This window comes from Gigantopelta aegis, chromosome 3 (assembly GCF_016097555.1).
Source record: "Gigantopelta aegis isolate Gae_Host chromosome 3, Gae_host_genome, whole genome shotgun sequence".
Classification (NCBI taxonomy): domain Eukaryota; kingdom Metazoa; phylum Mollusca; class Gastropoda; order Neomphalida; family Peltospiridae; genus Gigantopelta; species Gigantopelta aegis.
The window spans coordinates 55,171,822-55,193,370 of record NC_054701.1 but is presented as its reverse complement, the minus strand read 5'-3'; the positions used below and the strand labels follow the sequence as shown (position 1 = coordinate 55,193,370).

The following is a 21,549-nucleotide window of genomic DNA, read 5'->3' as shown; positions in this document are numbered from 1 at the left end:
ATATATGAATAATAAAAACAGTCTGGTTGACCAGCAAAAATAAAGTACATAAAATATTAATCACTAACATCAAAAAACTAAACTACAACTCTATCTAATAAAGTACATGTAGTGTAACAGATTCTATTGTCTTTTGTCTGATCTTCGATATGGGCCATTCCGCGGAGTTATGTCCATGGGTGTGAAAATTTCAAAATGATCTGTTAAACTAAGTTTTTATTATAGCTTAACGTTAACACCCATAACCACATACAAATATACTTTTATTGCCAATTTACTTATGTTGAATGGGTTTTATTTGAAAAAAAAAGATTTTTGTAAGCCAGGACGTAACATTTATTATTTGGTAATATTTCATTAGTTATGTCAAATTAAAAAATTAGGTATCAGGACATCATATCTAAAATATACTGCATATGAAAATACTACTTTCCCTTCTTTCATATCATAATTAGTATATTAAATTATTTTTCTAAATATATAATGTCACGTCCTGGCTGATTTGACATATAAAAGTTAGTTTTATTTAAAAACAATTTTTCAGAAATAAAAATCATTTTTAATTCTCCTTCTTCTCATGTTCCAAGTATAAATAAAAGGTATAATGACTGGTTGTATTAAATGAATAAAATAACCACCTCAAACTTTGAGCCAGGATGTGACATTGAGCCAGGACGTGACATTCAAGATGGCAGGTTAAATTGAGTAAAGATTAAAAATGTATTAAATCTCTCTATATAGAGAAATTGGCAAAACTGACTAGATAATGCACATGTACCTAAAAGAAATTACTTTTATTTTCAATATTTTTACTCTTGCCATCAAGAATCGGAAACGGAAAACCTGGACATTCGGGGGAGCATGTTCGAATATTTAACATGGATTTATGTAGATACAAAAATACTCTTATCAATTAATTCTATGCTTCTGTGTTTTGACCAAATAATGAATTATTGATAATCCACCAATTTAAAGAATGTTGTATTTATACCAAATTTTCCATTTTGTGAATCCAAACTGGTATACATGTACACATAAAATAAATATTGTGTCAAAGAATTGTTCAAATACAATGTGCTGCTAGAATCTTAAGTTTATTCCTTGGCAGATACTGGTATCCAAACCTGAATTGGAATTAATAAACCAACATTTCTCCAGTGAAGGATGCAATTTACTCGGGTTCATATATCTTTATATATGAACCCGAGTAAATGCGGCTCAAAGTTTGACACCACATGTAAACACTGAAGTAAAAGTTGACAAGCTGTTTGCGTTGTTTGTTTTGAAGAATTTAGAAGATGACATCTTCTTCTGTACATGTTGATCAGTTTGAAGTAAACATATATCTGTATGTACAATATAGTCGGGTCAATTTATGAAATTTTAGGCCCTTACCCCAAAAAAATTGCAACAAAAGGTTTTTTTGTTTTATCTGATACATTGGGTATTAGGCATTGTCAGAAAAAAAATCGAATTGAATCTGACCCCAGGAAGGGGGTTAATTAGCATAATTTATACATGGCGACCCCCCAAAATTTCAATGTACAGGAAACTTTTTTATGCTTCATTTTTCAGCCCACAAATGTATTACCAAGAGATAGAAACATGATACCAAAATACCAAATACACGTCAACAATGTTGTATGACATCACCATGACGTCATAATGACGTCATTTTGTTTGAGGTGACCCCGCTTGTGAATTTTGGTGCAACTTATTGTTATATAGTAATTAATTTGGTAAATAAGTTTTTCTATTTCAAAATAGTGGGATTTATTGTATTTTAATGCATAATTGAAGCAAATATCATCCTTTAATTAATGAATCACTCAAGTCCACTGGGGGTCTTACAAGAGGCAGTGGATTCACGGAAGAGCAGCGCACCCTTTGGGCATTGTCATCACCTGTGTGTTCGGAGTACAATATTGCTTTACAAGACTTTAATCACCACGCGTTCACCACAAGCGAACAACATAAAGACGAAACACAAGCAAGAGTGAAGAGGGACCATGCAGACCTTGCAAAACGTACAGAAAAAATTGAGTCTTGCAATCCATTTTCAGTCAGTGATCCAAGTTTGCGGAACATAGTCACAGGAGTTGTGGCTGATGATAACGTAGATATTGATGATTCATTTACTGTGGGGCAGAAGATCGTAGACAAACTCCCTGGGGAACCAGTGTTCACTTATTCATTCAAACGAAATGATAAATCAAAAACCCTTGGTGATGCGTCAACAGTGAAAGTTGCACCAGACAAATCCATAGATCCTGCCCTATTATTCCAGAGACTGATCGTGGTTTCCAGGACTGCAGACCTCTCCTTGGAAGATGTCCTTGACTATGAGTTGAGTCCATTTCCCCCTGCTCTTTTTGAAGCAAACTATGTATTCCGGAAACCGGATAAACCCCAATTGGCCAAGGCAATTCAAGGATATGCCACTGAACTATCTGGTGAGGCAGACTCAAATGACAATCCTGAGACGGCAGTCTCAAATGACATTCCTGAGACGGACTGTTATGTTTTAGATGGTGGTTCACTGATGCATCGTGTTTCATGGACCAAAGGGGTTACCTATGGCACAATAGCAGACACCTATGTTGATTTCACTATTCATAACTATGGAACGGCTACTGTAGTCTTCGATGGCTACAAGGATGTACCATCCACAAAAGATTGTACTCACGAGAGACGGAAGCAGAAACAACACCCGTTAGTTAGTGTCACCCCACAAACTGTATTCAACGGGAAAAAGGAGGAATTCTTATCAAGGGGTCAGAACAAACAGAAACTTATTACAATAATTTCTGATAGGCTTAGGGAAAACGGCTGCACTGTAATCAATTGTGAGGCAGATGCAGACTGCGAGATTGTGCGAGCTGCCATTACCTCTGCTGAGTATAGATCTATAACTCTGATTGGAGAGGACACTGATTTGTTGGTGCTTCTTCTGTACTTTCTGAACCCCGACAAGCAGTATTCTTTGTTCTTCCGATCTGATAACAAGTCTCGAAATAAGATTCAGGTATATGACATCAACAAACTGAAGCTCAGACTTGGTCAACCCTTGTGCTCACACTTGTTATTCATACATTCCTTTACAGGATGTGACACCACATCACGAATATTTGGAGTGGGAAAAAAATCGTTGTTCCAGAAGTTAGTGAAAGAGGACAAAGATATGGAATCTTACGCGCGTTGCTTCAGTACACCTGGTGAAACCTGTGACTCCATAGAAAATGCAGGGTGCAAAGCAATGGTTTCTCTCTTTGGTGGGAAAGTGACCGACAGTCTGTCCACCATGCGGCATAATGTATTAAAAAAGAAAGTTGTTTCAGCAACAACCTTTGTTTTACCAGAACGGCTGCCCCCTACTGCATCAGCAACGAAATTCCATTCGCTCAGATGTTATTACCAAATCATGACATGGCTTGGGAAGGAAGACACTCTTGATGCTACGGATTGGGGCTGGAAATGTGAAGATAATAAATTCCAGCCTGTAATGTGTGCAAAGGCCCCAGCCCCAGACAGTTTGCTTAAGATAGTCCACTGCAACTGCAAAACCGGATGCACCTCAGGACGCTGCACATGTCGACAATATGGATTACCATGCACATCAGCTTGTGGACAGTGCCAGACTGAATCATGTGAAAATACATTCAACCAGTCAGCAAACTTGGATTCTGACCTTGATGACTCCGATGACAATGATGCCTAACATAGTTTGGTACTGTACCACATTCCGTCGTTATCATTTATTGTCACATGGTTGTAGTTGACGTTACATGACGTCACATGAGGTCAATTTTAGTTCTGCTTTGATGTCATTATGCTTGATTATCTAAATCATTGCAGTATAATTCACCTGGATATAGTCCAAAACGTGCCAAAATCTGATTTGCCATCAAAATACGCCGCAGGTTAAGTTGTGACGTCATTATGACATCATGGTGACGTCATACAACATTGTTGACATGTGTATTTGGTATTTTGGTATCATGTTTCTATCTGTTGGTAATACATTTGTGGGTTGAAAAATGAAGCATAAAAAAGTTTACTGTACATTGAAATTTTGGGGGGTCGCCATGTATAAATTATGCTAATTAACCCCCTTCCCGGGGTCAGATTCATTTCGATTTTTTTTCTGAAAATGCCTAAGACCCAATGAACCAGTTAAAACAAAAAAAACTTTTGTTGCAATTTTTTTGGGGTCAAACCTTAAATTGATCTGACTAATAGTGTTTGGTTACTATTTTGTATTTTGTACCTGAGAACATTGGTCGAGATCATTAGCGATATCATCTGTACTTTGATACACATTTACAAACATAGGGAGAAGTCCTATATATATATCGATATGGTATGCAAGTATCACACATTTTTATAACATACATGATTATACATAACATAAAGTTCAGCAACTTTTCCAGAAGTTATATGGGTCATTCCGCAGAAAAGGTAAAAAATTCAGATTTTGTTTTTCTTAAAAATTGAATCTATTTTTTATTTGCAGAACTGTATTCTATATATATTTCTGCACATGAAATGATGGTTTGGCACGCTAATAGCCATCTCAGTTTGTATATGGGTTTTTTAAAACTGTCACAGGTAAGAAATAGTGTCCACTAAGTTATGGACAATAACAATATCAAACATCGCACTAAACATAAACAAGGGAAATTGTATATGGTACTACAATTTAGGCAAGCTGTCTCTTTCTATGAATTAATGTCATTTTCTTACAAGATAAGGTTATATTTTATGTAATCACCTAAATGTTTACTCTTATCATATATTTTCTTACAAACTATCATTTATAATTTGAAAAATATTTCCTATATGTTGCAAGAAGTAGTTTTGCTATATATCAACCAGCACAGCCTTTTACTGCCCTTGTAAATATATGCTAATATCCATTAACAACATACATTTTAATTTTTACAAATGTATTTGTTCATGAAAGTAACCTAGTGGACATGCGGTAACATAGTAGACCAGGTTTAACTTCCACTAAGTTACTTATAATAACCATCCAATGAAATAAGAATGAGTAACAAGGTCGTATGTCTAAATAGAGATAAATAATTATTTTACTGATGTGAGGTCATCAGATTAAATGATTCCATCGAAATTGACAATAAATAACATTTAATTCCAGTGAGTAAACGAATGATTAAAGACACCTCAGCATGAATATCATAATATTTGGAATCAAACAAAATGTTCCATGGACAGTGTTTCTGCCAGAAAGAAATTGGTTGATATGGCACTATGAAATTGAATGCAACCACAGTAAGGGGGCCTCCTCCAGAAAGAAAATGGGTTAAGTTTAGAGTTAGGGTTAAGAAAATCATACACAGTAATGATAAGAATAATTAAGTTTGTCAAATGTTAATTAAAACAAAAATCTACCCAAAAATGTGGGTACGGCGCCATACCCGTTTTACCCTCTGGCAGAAACTCTGATGGACCAATATAAACAATTGCAAAATTGAACAAGCCAATGCACTTTCTTTTCTTTTTTTAATTTACTTCAGCTGACAAAATCATATATTTTTTCTGTTTTTATTTTTAAACACTTTTAAAATTTTATATGTTAAATGCATGCATGTGTACATGCTTATATTATTTATAAGACCTGGCCTCATAACTTGTGTCAGTTGGTTTATGCTTACTACTATTAGCGGTTGGTTTGGGAAGGAGACAAACCGTTTTCATAAATACCGTATTGTTCCTATTTGTAGCGTCCGGGCGCGATACAAAACACAAAGGGGGCACGCTAATTAGAGTACTAGAACACGTTTCGTAATACGTGTGAAAAATCCTCGTATCAAACTGTCAATGCGTCTGGCTCGCTGAGACATCAACAGCTTTGCCGCCGAGTCACTCCACCAGTGACGTTTTCTTGTTGAAATGACGTAGCGTACCGTACATCGTCAGCTGATTTATCGAAATACATGGTACTGTGCACGTAGGCATATAGGGCCTGCGGAGTTATTGCTACGATGGGTGAAAGAAGCATGGGCGGCAATCACCCCTGCATTAACGATGGTGACGACCAATTTGATGGGTTTTCCCCTGAAGATGTGGAAATGGACGAATAGTTACTGGAAGCTGTTCTATCCGACGACGATGATCATCAGTCAGACAGCACAGACTACGATAGCTCTGGCCGGTAGTTTGTAACTGACACATTTTGATTGTCACTGTGTACACAAATTATTGTCATTTGACTCCAGTTTTAAGTTTAGTTAAAGTTAAATTGTTGACATTTGACTCCAGTTTGCAGTTTGCAGTTTAGTTAAAGTTATCATTTACCCGTTTTTTAAACGGTGTTACGGTGTCGGTGTAAATACCTACCGGTATGTTTGTACTTCCGGTTTTGAACAGCGTTAACGGAGTGTCATGCGTTCATTCTGCGTCGAGATAACAGCGACATACATTTGATAAACGACATGTGTGTCATACTGTTCGCCCATACTAGTGTCATAGTGCTTCACCTGTTTGGATTTTATTTGTTTACCGATTATAATCATTGCAAGTCAGCAGTCAGGTAAGCCAGTTTTACTATTTTACGGGTACCGTTTCATGATACATTTCTCGTGATCATAGGGGGCGCTTATATTAGAGGGGGCGCTACAAATAGGAACAATACGGTATACCCATAAATGTCCTCCACCTGTATAGCTGTCTAATTGTACAACCATATGATGCCTTATAACACTGAATTGTAAAAAAACAGAAATACAGCCAGATACATTTAATGCAAAGATGCACGAATATCCTTCATTTGTAGTAGTTTGAGGTACAAGAATAATAAGGAGTGGACACATCAACAGCGATCCATGGGGTTATATGCACAAGAGGCACTATCAACAGTCACTTCAGTGTTGATTGATCTATGTGTGCTGTACTTTGAGTAAGAATAGTGTTAGCCAATATTTCATAATTAATGTGACTCTACAGAAGTTAGAATATAAGAACTCTGCAGAAGGAATGTATTTGCATTTGCGCAGGTCAACTATTGAACAAACATAAATGGCATCCCCCCTGGTCAGAATTCAGTGCGGGGGGGGATTTTTTATTTGTTAATTTTATTTATTTATTATTATTTACTTCGGTGATACTTTCATGTGCCAGGTAGAAAACACATTCATTAGGATATATACCACTAAATCAAATTGAAAAGATGCCATTAGTAATAAACATGATAGTACATACAGCAGCTATATGTATAACCATTATTTTAATCAACATATCACCACAAAATAGAAATATTAATACAGTGCACACCATAACACCTGACCCTTAAAATTATTTATATATCAGGACATATCTCTGACTTCTGACTATCCTAGTTCCACATAAAAATAGTTAATCCTAATTTTACTGGCACTCTGCAAATGTTATAAACACAGAATATAGTAATTAATTGGTACACTGATAGTAGTTAAATCAAATGTACCTGTGTTTATTAAAATAACTGAAAACAAGTATGTGTCCATCAGTAACTATTAGTATAAATCAATGTGATGACAACTGTGGTGTGTTTTATACTGGTAACTAATACAATGACAGTGTGGTCACTAAGTTACTCTGTTGTCTGCTATATGTTACTAAAGTGTCACAAATTTACAGTAAAGCCAATATTCTTGGACTACACTTTAAATAGGTAAACTATTATTTAGTATAAACATGTAGTAGACGTATTAATAGTAAGATTTTAGCATTAACTCCATGTAATGATGGCATTTCTACCTGTTTGTCTACTAGGTTACCAACACTGGTCTACTAAGTTACTTTGTTGAAGGTGGACATAGTGGACATTTTCTTAAACGTCTCATCCTATGGCCTTGCTAGTCTGACGTATTACCACTCAGACTTTTGTTTTAGGTTTTGGTATACTTAACCTACTTTGTGGTATAATGGTCAAACTCATTCAATATATTGGTGGATTACTACATTGGTAACCTTGCAGACACATAATAAAGGTACGACTGACTCACGTTTCCAAAATTGAAAATAAATTAGAAATATGTCACATCTGATCAAAACCATGCTTCTCATTACTGATAGGGATTGCAATGCCATCTGGTGAGCATTTAAAAACATTCCATATGTATATCTCAGTGACTGTACTTGTCTAAAATTAGAACATTTGTTTCTAATTTTCATTATTATTCATACTTACCTAGTGCTAGCATAACAACTATGCTATTCAATCTGAGTCATACCTACACACTGCAGAATTCTCTCCCTTGCTTGATATGCGCAATGCTATCCTTGCACGGGCTACCTGTAACTTCATTCTCGGTTCAAAGTCCACCCAAACCCACCGAGGGAAAGCCTCATACGGGTGGGTGGGAGGTATAGTTTGTTGTGCTAGCACTAGGTAAGTATGAATAATAATGAAAATTAGAAACAAATTTTCTAATAGTCTTATTCAACTTACTGTGCTAGCACAACAAATATGCTATAACGGACGTGCAATGACACCGTTAGAGCACATGAATTCAACATTAATGGGAGGAGGTAAGAAAATAGAGGACTTACCCGTACCCCAAAAAGCTCCTTTGAAGTAATGACATGGAGATAGGACGAACCACGACATACGGTAACAAGGAGTCAAAAAACTTTTTGGAATAATAAGGGACTTCCCAAAAGAAAAACTCATCCCCATGAAAGGGAGGAAAAACATCTCCCCAGGGAGAGGAAACGGTAGACAACACTACAAAAAAAACCGTCCCTCAGAAAAGGGTGGAGTGTTAAACATGTCCAAAGCGTGAATCGATGGCAGTTGGACGGAAAAGAGGTCGACCCCTTTCCGTTGCCCTGCGCACAGACACGACGTGTTGAGCCACAATGACTGTCTGGATCCTACGCATACCGTCAGGACCAACCGCCATATCCCGGAAATAGAAACGGTCAAAAGTGTGCCGTCCTTTCCAAACCCCTGCATTCATGACCTTTATAATATATAAAGAGTCATGAAAATTCAGGGAAGCAGAAATGGCTCGGATTTCATGTGGTTTAACAGAGAAATTCCGTAACACATGATCACCCGCCATCTCATATGCTAGCTTGATGGTAGATGCTATCCATCGAGACAAAGCATTTTTTGTGACATCACCCGGCCTAATGGTATAAGAAATAAACAATCTCTTTTTACCCTGCTGCCGGTTTTTCGTACGCTCCAAATAATACTTCAATGCTCTCACCGGCCAAAGAAGTCTATCCGAGTTGTCAGATGACAGTGTACGAGATAAACTGTGAATGACAGTAGATGGAAACTCTTCCCCCGGAGACTGGTTTTTAGCAACAAAGATAGGGTCGGTACGTAAAGTGACAGACCCATCCGAATTGTAATCAACCAAGTCATGCAAAAAAGCATGTATCTCACTGATCCGACGACAAGCTGCCAGCGAAACCAGAAACAGAGTCTTCCACGTCAAGGCACCCTTAAGAGCATGTAACACAAGAAAGACATTCCATTTCGGAATAATGGAAGGTCGTTCAAGCGTGGATTGCAATGATTTAAGTAAATCATGCAACACCAAGTTCATAGAAAAGTCACGACATCCACACTGTTTAAGAGTAGTGAAAATCGCAGCTCTGTGACTTTTCACTGTCGTGACTTTAAGTTTCCTTTCTTGGACCAACGCCAGAAAGTACTCCGCTAAATTGTTGACAGTAGGCGATAAGGGATCGAAATCCTGTGCATTCGCCCAATGAACCCACATACGCCAGTGACACTGATAAACCAACTCGGTAGATTTGCGCTTTGCTGAAGAGACGAGATGCGCAATTCTTGTCGAAAAACATCTGCGTCGCAAGGAAGCCCCGATAACATCCACACGTGAAGCCGGAAGACCTCCGGCTTCGGATGCCACACCGTCTGACTCAGTCGCTGGCCGAGTAGATCGGACAACACTGGTAACCGGAACGGGACTGCCACTAACAGTGACAGGAGCTGTGGAAACCAGGGCTGCGCCACCCACAGAGGAGCTATCAACGTCACGTGACAAGGTTCCTGGACCACTTTGGTCAACACCTTGCCGAGTAAGACAGGAGGGGGTAAGGCATAAAAATCCAGTCCCGTCCAATCCATACTCAACACGTATCGGATGAGTGAACCATGGGCCCAGAGGCACTATCGTGTCCCAATTGTGACCGTCCCACCGTGGGGACAAATACCACTGGAGTGGTCATTTGAATCGTCTGAACCGCACGATCAATGAGGCCAGAGATTCGAGGTGGCCCAACACCACGTGGAGAGATCGTACTGTAGTACTTTGCTCCCCCATCAAATGTCGCGCCGACGTTTGAAAATTGTGGATACGCACATCGGTGGGACGAACCGACGCTACCACAAGATCGAAGACCACTCCGAGATATGTGAAAATCTGAGTCCGCGTTAACTCCGATTTCACCCAATTGGGAATAAAACCCAATTGGAGGATCGTGTCCAAAACCAACCCGACATTGGTCCGACACTCATGTTGCGACGAAGCTGGGATCAATCAATCGTCCAGATAGGTATGCATTCGAACCCCTAACGAATGAACATGACCTACCACCGCTTTTACCACACGTGTAAAAGCATGGGGACTCGTCGCCAACCCGAACGGGAGCACACGAAACTGGTACGCTTTTCCGTCGAAAAGGAAGCACAGAAACTTCCAAAATGCCTTGTGCACCGGGACATGGAGGTATGCGTCTTTCAGATCGATCGACGCAACCCACTCCCTAATTTGAAGCAGGTTCCGGACCGAATGAACCGTTTCCATTTTCATGGAAGGAACGTCGACGTTCAGTGGCTTCAAATTTAGGATTGGTCTCCATTCCCCATTTTTCTTCTGGGCGAAGAAAAGATGAGAATAAAATCCCGGAGTGTCCAGACTGACTCTCTGGATGGCCCCTTTGTCGAGAAACTCGGCAATCATACTCTCCACTAAAACGCGCTGATCCGCAGACGGTAATGGTGGCATTGTCGGAGTGGAAGTAAGAGGGGGGCTCGATGAAAAGGGTATTTTGTAACCATGTTGAACAACTGACAGAACCCAGGGGTCGAGACCTGGCAGTTTGCACCAATTTCGAAGGAACTGGCAGAGCCTGCCCCCCCACGGGTATGGTTGCTAACGGTACCTCCGAAAGCAACTGCTGATCGTTCACGTACCCTCATCCCAACCGCTTACCACCTGTAGGCGCAACGCCTTTGGTGCACTGAGAACGGAACGCAGTACGACATTTGCGTCCTCGCTTAGCGGAAGACGGGTTGTTACCTGGTTGCCTCCTAGTGTCAGAAACCCTAGGGATCTGAGCCGACTGTAAAAAAGCAGCCTTTTTCACAGGAGGAAGCTTGAACCCCGAAAACGTGGACCGACGTTTACCAGAGGTTGAGGGTTGAGTGTTCGGGACTGGTCGCGACAAATCCTTGTCTAGGACAATATTAAAATAGGGACCGAAAAGTAAATTTTCCCGTACCGAACGTGTACGAAAAAACGTCTTCGCAACGTTTGACGCACTCAAACCTGCCAGGTAATAGTCACGCCTTAACAAAAGACTGTTCGCAAACAATCGGCCAGATAACTGAGCGATATGCTTAGAGGCTTTTGACGCAGCCTCCAAACAGCCTTTCGCCATCGCGGGAAGGCTCTCGACAGCCTTATCCAAGCCAAATAGGAACGTACCTAAATGGTTATTAACCTGAAACATCGACTTAGCCAGCCATTCGAACGATTCCAGATCTGCAATTGGCAATGACACATGCGGTGATGGGGAACAAGCGGCTCAGACACTAGCGGGAACGACCGCCGGATGTTCGAGAAAATCCGCCCCCAACGTCTCATAGGAGTCGGCACGAAAAATGTGCGCTCCTGTTTAAGATTTTCCCCGTAGGCAGTGCCGTTGGGTACTCATCAACACCTATTCCCAGGATACGATCACTGCCAGTGATCAACACATCAATGTCACAAAGTGAACTGTACGCCTCCTGTGCAAGTGGTAAACCCGACTCCTCACGAGGAGTGACCAAATTCAAAGAACGGTTCCCGAAGGAGACACCCTTGAATGTAGGCTGGGCCTCAACCTGAGGTATAGCATCCCCGCATACCTGTCGGACCTGGTCCCTGACAAAAGCCAGAACCGCCGGATAATCACACTTCTCCTCTACCTCCGAACCGAAGTGAGAGAGAGCTGGGTCAGCGACAGAATCCGGTCCAACCGACGCTTCCTCTGAAGCCAGGTCACTGTCCATTGGATCCCGAAAATCTACATGGACTCCTCCTCCTAATCGAGACGCCCCTGGGACAGCGTCTCCCGAGACTCCTACTCCTATTTCTATTTATAATCTAAATACTGAAAACTAAATTATTTCCTACAAAAATTTTTATATATTTGTAACAATACTACATTTTTAGTTATTTATTTTACCATCATTTGCAAACAAATTTACTGTCATCTGCACACACATTGCGGTACGGTAACAGAAACGTTTCATTTATATACCTTTATTATATGTCATGATGTCATTGCATAAGCTGGTCTAGAGATTAACATGCGGAGGTATAGTAGATCAATTCTCAAAAGGTTGTTTCTCTCTCAACTAATTATTATTATTATTATTGCTGTGTGTATGTGCGTGCGTGCATGTGATAATTATTAAATAATTATAATATATCTGTTCACTTCACTCACTTCACATCATTTGTATAGAAGGAGTTGGTTTTCTTTCCTTACAGATGTATATTTTAATTTTACACGAGCCTGAAGTAGGCCTACTCTTTGAGGCACATTTTGGAATTCAAAATAGAAGACCAAGACTAAGAACAGTGGAAACGGAAGAAACAGTATCTGTATTAGATGATGAGCGGGACGTAGTCCAGTGGTAAAGTACCCGGCTGATGCGCGGTAGGTCTGGGATCGATCCCAGTCGGTGGAGCCATTGGGCTATTTCTCGTCCCATCCAGTGCACAACGACTGGCATATCAAAGGCTGTGGTATGTGCTATCCTGTCTGGGATGGTGTATATAAAACATCCGTTGCGATAAACAATACATTTGCTACATTCGATTTGACTAGGTTGCAGAATGTTCTCTCAATGAACTCTCGATTTCCCATGACTGGTACATTGCAAACCATTGTATGTAGTGTCCTGTCAATGGGAAATGAGTAGATCATTAAGTTTAACATGGCAGTAGCTGAGTAGGAGTTTCCTCTCTCAGCATCGAAAAAGGTATAATTCTTGTTAAATATTCCTTTCCTTTCAAACATAGGCTACATGACAGCACATACGGCCTTGCTGGTGCTTTGGCTAGAACGGGGAAAACCCAAACGGATGTGCCCACTCTAAAAGTGATGACGTGATCAAGTTTAACTTGGCTAAGTTACGTAAGTAAATAAAAAAATTAAAAAAACACACAAAAAACCATGAAAACACCCCTACAATGTCATAGCCACGAAAAGCTAAAAATCAACAATGTCATACTTATGCTCAAGCTCCGCTGTCTGTCACAGGCTTGTGGTGACCGAATTAGCAAAGGACTTTCGAATAAGTCAGCCATCGTCTCTTATATTTTTTCTAAAGCGCGCCTGTACGTTTTCGTTTTTACTTTTTTTTTTTAACCTTCGACAATAATAAACCACTTCCTAGAAATAGTTCCTACTTGTAATTCGGCATTTTTCGGAAAAGAATAGCATCGCTATTCGGAAGGCTTCGGTTAATTACGGTTTCTGGCATGGTACCGATTAGTTCCGAATGATGGTAACCATGTTGATATTATTGCGCGATTGATTTGTTCAATTAATATTTTAAAACATATTTCAAAAACTATCTTTTATTTCTAATATATACAATATATCCACCATGGCTATTCATAATAATTGCAATAATTATTCCATTCTTCTAAAATCTCCTAAACCATAGAACTACTTGTTGTTAACATGACAACACTAAACAAACCACAGTGCTTGAGCCGAAAGAAAATGTTGTGCGATTCATATGCCTTGCAGTTTGTTTAAATTACCGTAGATATGTATTTATATAAAATAATGTTGTTGTTTAATACATAATTCTTTCACAATCACTGACTAGATTAATATCAATTTGTTTTTATTAGATAAGTAACAAAATGTCCACTTTAAAAATGTCTTCTGCCATGACGGTAACAACAACTATAAAGCCAGTGGGCCTAGAGCCAACAGTACACATGAAACTCCAGCCTCCGTCAAAACCATCTCCATCACAGAATACGGTCAGGCTACGAAAACTACGGTTAGATCCTTCAAGAGCATTGGAACCAACCCGGAAGAAATTAACTACAATTGAATCTCAGAGAGTGATGTCTGTATTTGAAGAAACCATTAAACGTGTTGAAATAGTCACCTTGCTGCCGTACATATTGGAGAACATTGATCGTTTTAAGATTGTCCTTGGAATTGAATTAGTGGAGATGCTGTTACAGCACATTGCTTTTCAGGATAGCTACCAAGATATTCGGTCAGAGCTGGACAAACAACTTCAGAAGAGATTAAAGAGTGGTAAAAGCTCATCAGTGGTAAAAGGCAGTCAGTTTGACGATGCTGATGATGATCAACAAGAGGAAGCTGATACTAGCAGAAAGACCAGTGCTTCTAGTACACATTCCCTTCAGAGTTTAGATGGTCAGGCTGAACATTTGATGAGACAACTCACTCTGATTGCTCAGAAGTTGAGCCACTCATGTAAAAATATCTTAAGAGTCTTCAGTCTAAATCCTGCTGCCATGAATGCCATAACTGCAGAGTGTGAACATCGAAAAGAAGATTGTAAGGAGCTTGTAGGTTATTTATTAGAGTTAAAAGAAATTCTACTGGGGAAATTGCTAACAACACCTGAAGAGGAAAATGAGAGAATGGAGTATCTAAAGGAAATTTCAAAGAGAGAAAGAAACAATGCTGTAATTATTGAGAAACTGGAAGGGGAGTTGAAGGCAGCTATTGAAGATAAGGATGAAGAAGTATGTAATTTCTGGCAACCTAGATAAAGCACCTTTTAGTATTGTGTACATCGTTACATGACTGATATAGTTTGTATGCTTATATAACAAAACTAAAATGTTGATGAAAATATTCCTTATCAAATCATATTTTTTATTTACACTTTTCAGAAGGGAATTGAGTATAGAAAAAAAGTATGGCTTACACTCATGAAAATGATGATAATTGTGACGGCCCTTGAGGTCATTGTTAGGTGATATTTAAAACAGAAAAGGAATACCTAGCTGGAAGAGTTTGTTTTTGCATCTAGATCCATGATATGTTTGAGGTTCTAATAGACCAAATCAATTCCTATTGCCGATAATGTTAACGTTTACTGATATAAACAGGATATAAACGCACCCAGGAAGTACAGCAATAAAAAGTGTGGCACCTCACATCTAATCTACCTGCAAGAAAATGAGGAGTAACATACCATTTAAGTGATTTAATTTATGGTTTTATTTGCTGAAAATTGCATTTCCATTTTTGGGGGTACCCTGCATTAGTTTCAACCACTGGTATATACTGCATAACAACTGTATAACAAATTGAAGTGTATTTATTTAAATTGTCAATGTATAATAGTATAGATCTGCACAAATAATCAACATCACATATTACTACCAATCACACCCACAGCTGTTTTTACTCCGTAAATATTTGACGGTACACCTCAAACTTTGTCACGGAACTCTCTTCTTTGGTACCATGCAACCTTGAAGGCTAATTATTAGAAAACGTAAATAAACTCTTAAGCTTAATTACAGCCAAGGAGTTATAAATATTTTTGAATTGCATTTGTTTTTTCACTAGGAGTGAAAACCATTTCGCTGTAACAAGACTTGGTATTCGTGCACCAGATTTCACTTGAGACAAAAGTGGGGTGTAATCAATTTGGTTACTAGTATGTGCATTCAATTTGGTTAATTTTAAAAAAGCTGAATTTGAAAGGTGTGACAATCAAAATTTCCATTAAAAATATGTGTGATAAGTCCTGCTTGGCTGTTGTTTGTATCCATGGTGTGAAGATTGTAAAACCAAATCATACCTAATTTTGGTATTTTTGGCAAATTATTTTGGAACTAACATTTATACATTATCTCAAAATATTTCATTCAATGTGCCTTGTTTACAACTTTTAATTCCTTTGAGACAAAAAAAAGTCAGTATATTTCTTTATTTTTAATCGCAATACAAATGGATTTTTTGTTGTTTTTCCTATAGATTCGCAAGAAGAATGACATAATCCGACATCTCAGTGCTGACGTCACACAGATTAACAATTATGCTGAGGAACACAATTGGAGAATCAAGCAAGAAGCTGAAAAGCAGGAGGCAGCTGACATCAAGAATTGTGAGGGGAAGTGTCAAAAACTCCACCAGGAAATAACCCACTTACGAACACAGCTTCATACCCACACTGTGGAGCACCGTGATAGCGAGCAGGAGCTTCGCAAGGTAACACTTGCTTTCTTCCATTATCAAGCCATTTTATGATGGCGGTCTGGGACATTCCATGTGGTTGTTGTTACAGTTGTACTATATGTAGTGTGTGTATGGTAGTGTTTATATGGAAGTACACATGGTGTCATGAACCTCAAAAATATCAATCTAATTAAAATTAGCTCCACTATTACATGTGGATCTAACAGCAGCCAGTTGGAGCTCATGTCCACCAATCAAAACCTTACTTGCAGAATCATGCCAGTGATTTGAAAATAATTTGAAAATATTCCCAATTATCTTGAGGGTATACGATATGTTTCATGTGAATTACGAATGCCTTATTTAGACCAGTAGAACTAATTTTAATCGGATTGCTAACAACACTGCGTAGTCTCCAATGTCCAGGTAACATTTCATCGGTAAATAATAATTTAAATATTGACCAATCACACTTCGCCTTTTATAACGTTATTTGGGAGGATACAAATTCTAAAAATATCGTGCGAGTCTATTTTAGTGGCCGCAGTACAGCGAACCATACCAATACGTACGGGATGGGTTATCAGTCTTCAATTTTACATTAAAAATTATTTATTTATTTATTAAAAAAACAACTAAATCAGTCTTCAGTTTTACATTACAAATTATTTATTTTATAAAATAAAACATGTTTTAAGGCATTCGTAATTCACACAAAACATGTCGTATACCCTCAGGATAATTCGGAATGTTTTTAAATTATTTTTAAATCACTGACATGATTCTGCAAGTAAGGTTTTGATTGGTGGACATGAGCTACATCTGGCTGCTGTTAGATCCACATGTAATAGTGGAGCTAATTTTAATTAGATTGCAAAAATATGTAGTTGACCTCCACTGAAATTAAGGTGATTTTACACTATTTTTATTAAGGATTGTCTGTTATTTCTTTTATGTTCATCAGGGTATGAAAAAAAAAAATCACCTGCAAACTGTGTGAATCACATAAGTTTGCGGATGATTTTTTTTGTTCATACCCAGATGAACGTAAAAGAAATAACAGACAATACTTATAATTAAATTTGAATCATACATTCTAATAATAAACTAAAACGTCATACTTTATTTTGAATTATTTTTATCCATAAAGAATAATGCTCATTAAGATAACTTGCCCATATAAAATGACGTCATCACATATGACGTTCCCTGACGACATAATTTTTACGGTCATTGAAAAATTACCAATGGGATGACGTTACGTTGTAATGAATATATAACAGAAATTTAATCATTCTAGATTGTTAAGAAATTCTAAAAAAGAAGAGTTATGTTGAACAACCTTTCTACACAATGAATGGAGATGGGCACAAATTGTGCTTCACCAATTTCCTTTTTTTCTTCTTCTGACAGCGAATGTTTTTTCAGCATGTATACATGGCAATTAGTGTGGCATCAATTAATCACCAGTATTTTCAAACTGAAAATGTATTAATTTGAAACAAATTCTTTTACTTGATAGCCAAAGAGAATTATTTGTAGCTTTCCAGAGAACATTCTGTTCAGTGTCAATCACGTTGCGATTCACTATACAAGTTTCAGAGATCGCTACACAATTAAAAAATATATTAAACAGTAGTTGTGAATCAATTTTCAGCCGACTAGAAATATAGCTAATTATCAAAATTTTGAAAACAAAATATTCCCTGCTTTTATGGACATTAAACCATAATGTAAAATCATTGTTTTGAATTGTAGAAAAAGTACAAGATTGAAACTGAAGTTGAGAACTGGATCCAGAAGTATGATCAAGATATGGGAGAAAGACAGGTAATTTATTGAATATTATCTAAGGTCTCACTACACAGTTGACTTCCTGGTGAGAGTTCATTCATCACGGTCCACTATAGTTCCTAATTGTGACATATATTGTGGTTCACATATTCACTTCTAGTAATTGGGGAAGAATTAAAATAATTTGTATTTTTAATGGTAAACCTCCTGGCTGGATTTTGCCCATGTTATTTTGTAATATTGTGCATTGACTTTTTGGGACATGGGTGTATAGCGGAAGAAACAGCTGGAGTGAATCAGTTAATGAACCACCTGTTCAGACTGTTGGCAATCTTCTTTTGAAGTTGGGCAATTTAACATGGATTTCAATAGCAGATAACATGTCTTGTGAGACCTAAGGTACCTATTCTGTGGAATGATAAAATACTATTAAAATGCACTTCTTGAAATCTGAATTTGTTAAAACCGCCAAAATAGTAATATGACTCTAAACTATTGTACAATTATTTATTATATGATGTTGGTATGCAGTAAAATTATATATTTTATTTACCATTATATGGCATAAATTAAAAATATTCCTATCTGCGATTCATTACTGAACACCTATTGTGATACAGTACTCATATTTTATGAACAAATAAGGTAAAATGCATCTTTTATTCATTTAATTTCAAATATTGATAATGCTACATTAAATAAACCTACATATACTGCATGCTAATGTTTATGTTAGGTCTCACTACACAGTTCTCTTCTGGGTGAAGTTCATTCATCACAGTCCACTATAGTTCTAATTGTGACACATGTTATGGTTCACATATTCACTTCTAGGAAATGATGAAGAATTAAAACAATATGTGTTTTTAATGGTAAGCCTTCTGGCTGGATTTTGCCTATGTTATTTTGTAATATTGTGCATTGACCTTTTGGGACATGGGTATATAGTGCAAGAGACAGCCGGAGGTAATCGGTTAATGAACCACCTGTTCGGACCGGTACTACAGCCAGATGCGGTCATATAGCACAAAACTGAGACGGAAATGTTCTCAATTTTAGAGTGAAAATAAATGCTTATATAATGTATGTTCGCAATGGTGTATGTTGTTAGTGCCAACAAGAACCCGTTCTGTTGGCAATCTTCATTTGAAGTTGGGCAATTTAACATGGGTTTCAATGGCAGATGACATCTGTGTAGTGAGACCATATTAATCAAGTTTAAAGTGGAATCTGTGACCTGCATCAGTCTTTGTTTTAAGTGTTTATAGTCAATTAGGCTATTTCATTGTGGCTTAATGTACAATTTAAAAATAAAGGAAAGCTATTGTATGTGCAATTTGTAAAGACATTGTTTTATATATAAATAAAACAATAATATTCACTTCATAATGAAGAATGTTGTCTGCTAATGGAGTTTAAAAAAATATATTTTATTGATTAGTTTATCCTGCTGAACTCTATATTTGATTATTCTTTTGTTTATTTGTCTCTACTGGTTGGAAATCTGTTTTGTAGATATATACACATTAAAAAAAAGGATAATGTTTTTTAATTTCAAACTCCATGAGCTGATGGCTTTATATCTTGACCACATTGTATATAAAAATATTTCCTTTTCTTTCCTATTCATGTCAAGCTAAACTGGATTTATTGATTAAAAAAACACTTAAAATGGAGGTTAGTACATGGTATAGTTGCACACCATGAACTTTCCATTCAAATGTTTTCTTGTAGGATGAATATGAAGAGATTGATGCAGTCTATACTGAGGAGAAGAAGCAGCTACATGAGCTGGAGGAACGTTTCAAGACACTGGAGGCCGAATATCTCCAAATCATGGAAGAGAGGCGTGCGGCTCGGGAGAAACGCGAACAGGCAGAACGTGAACTTGCTTTAATGGTCAAAGCAGCAACCACCATTCAAGCTTTCTGGCGTTCGTACAAGGTGCGCAAAGCACTCAAGTCAAAGAAAAAGAAAGGGGGTGGAAAAAAGAAAAAGAAGTAAAATGTACCAGTGACTTTGCTATTTGTGAAACAGGCTTACAGTGTTTCTGTAACAGGCTTACAGTGGCAGACTTTTGTTTTATAAACATAAAAACAATCATTTTGCCCAAAAATTATGTTTATTCTGTTAAGAATTCATGTATGAATTGATTTTTCACTCACTGGAGATGTATTTATTTAACCTGTATATATCTGGTTTTTTATTTTACCCTCACCAGTGGTTGACCCAGGCTTCGGAGTGATCTCCTGTGGAATTTTCTAGACTTTAATGGTTTTCTTTCCCATATATTGTCAGATTAGTCCATCTTGTATAAAAATTATCCTATGTTATATTAGACAGCAGGCAGTAAATATTGCCAATCTTACTAGGACCGATATTATTAAATGACTGTCTACACATTATATGTACATAGACTAGTCTATTCCACAGTGGTGGTTTTGTGTTGGAAATAGCTTTGTTGAGAATTATATTTATGTTAAGAATTATATTTATGTCAGTTGTCTTTGCTATTAATAAGGTTCTCTTTTTAAAAAAGTTATTGAGCCTGAGAGCCCATGCAGTTAGTCAGATAAAGTTAATAAGACCCATATATTTTAAACATCTAAATAAAACAACATTGTGTGCAAAATGTCCTTGTCAATAAATCATATTACTCATCAGGTATCATTTTCAGGTGTGGAGAATGCTACATGTACTTGTTATAGTAAATGGACGTTGACTATAAATGTGTATTACGAGTAAATCTTTGTAAAATATTGTTTTATAGATGTTTATCATTACCCGCATATGACAGCAAATTTGGTGATAGTTCTGTCTATGTGAGTATCCACATTTTATTTTTCAATCTGAACTATTGAACAAGTTGACCACGGAATTATACCATGGTATACCAGTGATAAAGAATGATCCCAGAACCTCACAACAGCAATATATAAGCTAAGAAAAATATTCAAAGTAGTAATCCAGGGATTGAAATAGTGCCGTCCCAATTGGTTTTTGTCGGTCAACATCACCTTTCAGATCAGCAATTATTTTATGTTAACGTGGTATATTCACACATTAATTTGAGTAAATCATGTTTTGTCCGATAGGTTTTGATTCGGTCTGGCAGAATTTATAATATGCCGGACCAAATATCCGATAGGAATTTCAGTCAATTTCAACCCTCATGCAAATTACGTGGGTAAAATAGGACCCTCACCCTATAGGCCTACTTAAGCATTCTTACCATAAAAACTTTGCATAAACAGCAAACATTTGATTGCATTCTGAATCACTTTCTTAAGGATTAAGGTGTCTGTTAATAAT

The 21,549-nt window shown here is 37.4% G+C and overlaps 2 protein-coding genes across 2 annotated transcripts in view; one reads left to right on the top strand and one right to left on the bottom strand.

The window, feature by feature from the left end:
- LOC121368267 (two pore calcium channel protein 1-like) overlaps positions 1-13,625 on the bottom strand; it is an 85,297-nt gene extending 71,672 nt beyond the window's left edge. Inside the window, exon 1 of the mRNA XM_041492923.1 lies at positions 13,487-13,625. Within this exon, the coding sequence (XP_041348857.1) occupies positions 13,487-13,562 (76 nt within the window). The 5' untranslated portion in view covers positions 13,563-13,625. The remainder of the gene's footprint in view (positions 1-13,486) is intronic.
- Positions 13,626-13,939: 314 nt separating this feature from the next.
- LOC121368266 (dynein regulatory complex protein 10-like) lies at positions 13,940-21,187 on the top strand. Its single transcript, XM_041492922.1, has 4 exons — positions 13,940-14,996; positions 16,243-16,476; positions 18,202-18,273; positions 19,972-21,187. Exons 1-4 carry the CDS (start codon positions 14,130-14,132, stop codon positions 20,239-20,241), a joined length of 1,443 nt encoding a protein of 480 aa, XP_041348856.1. The 5' UTR covers positions 13,940-14,129; the 3' UTR covers positions 20,242-21,187.
- The last annotated feature ends 362 nt before the right edge of the window (positions 21,188-21,549 follow it).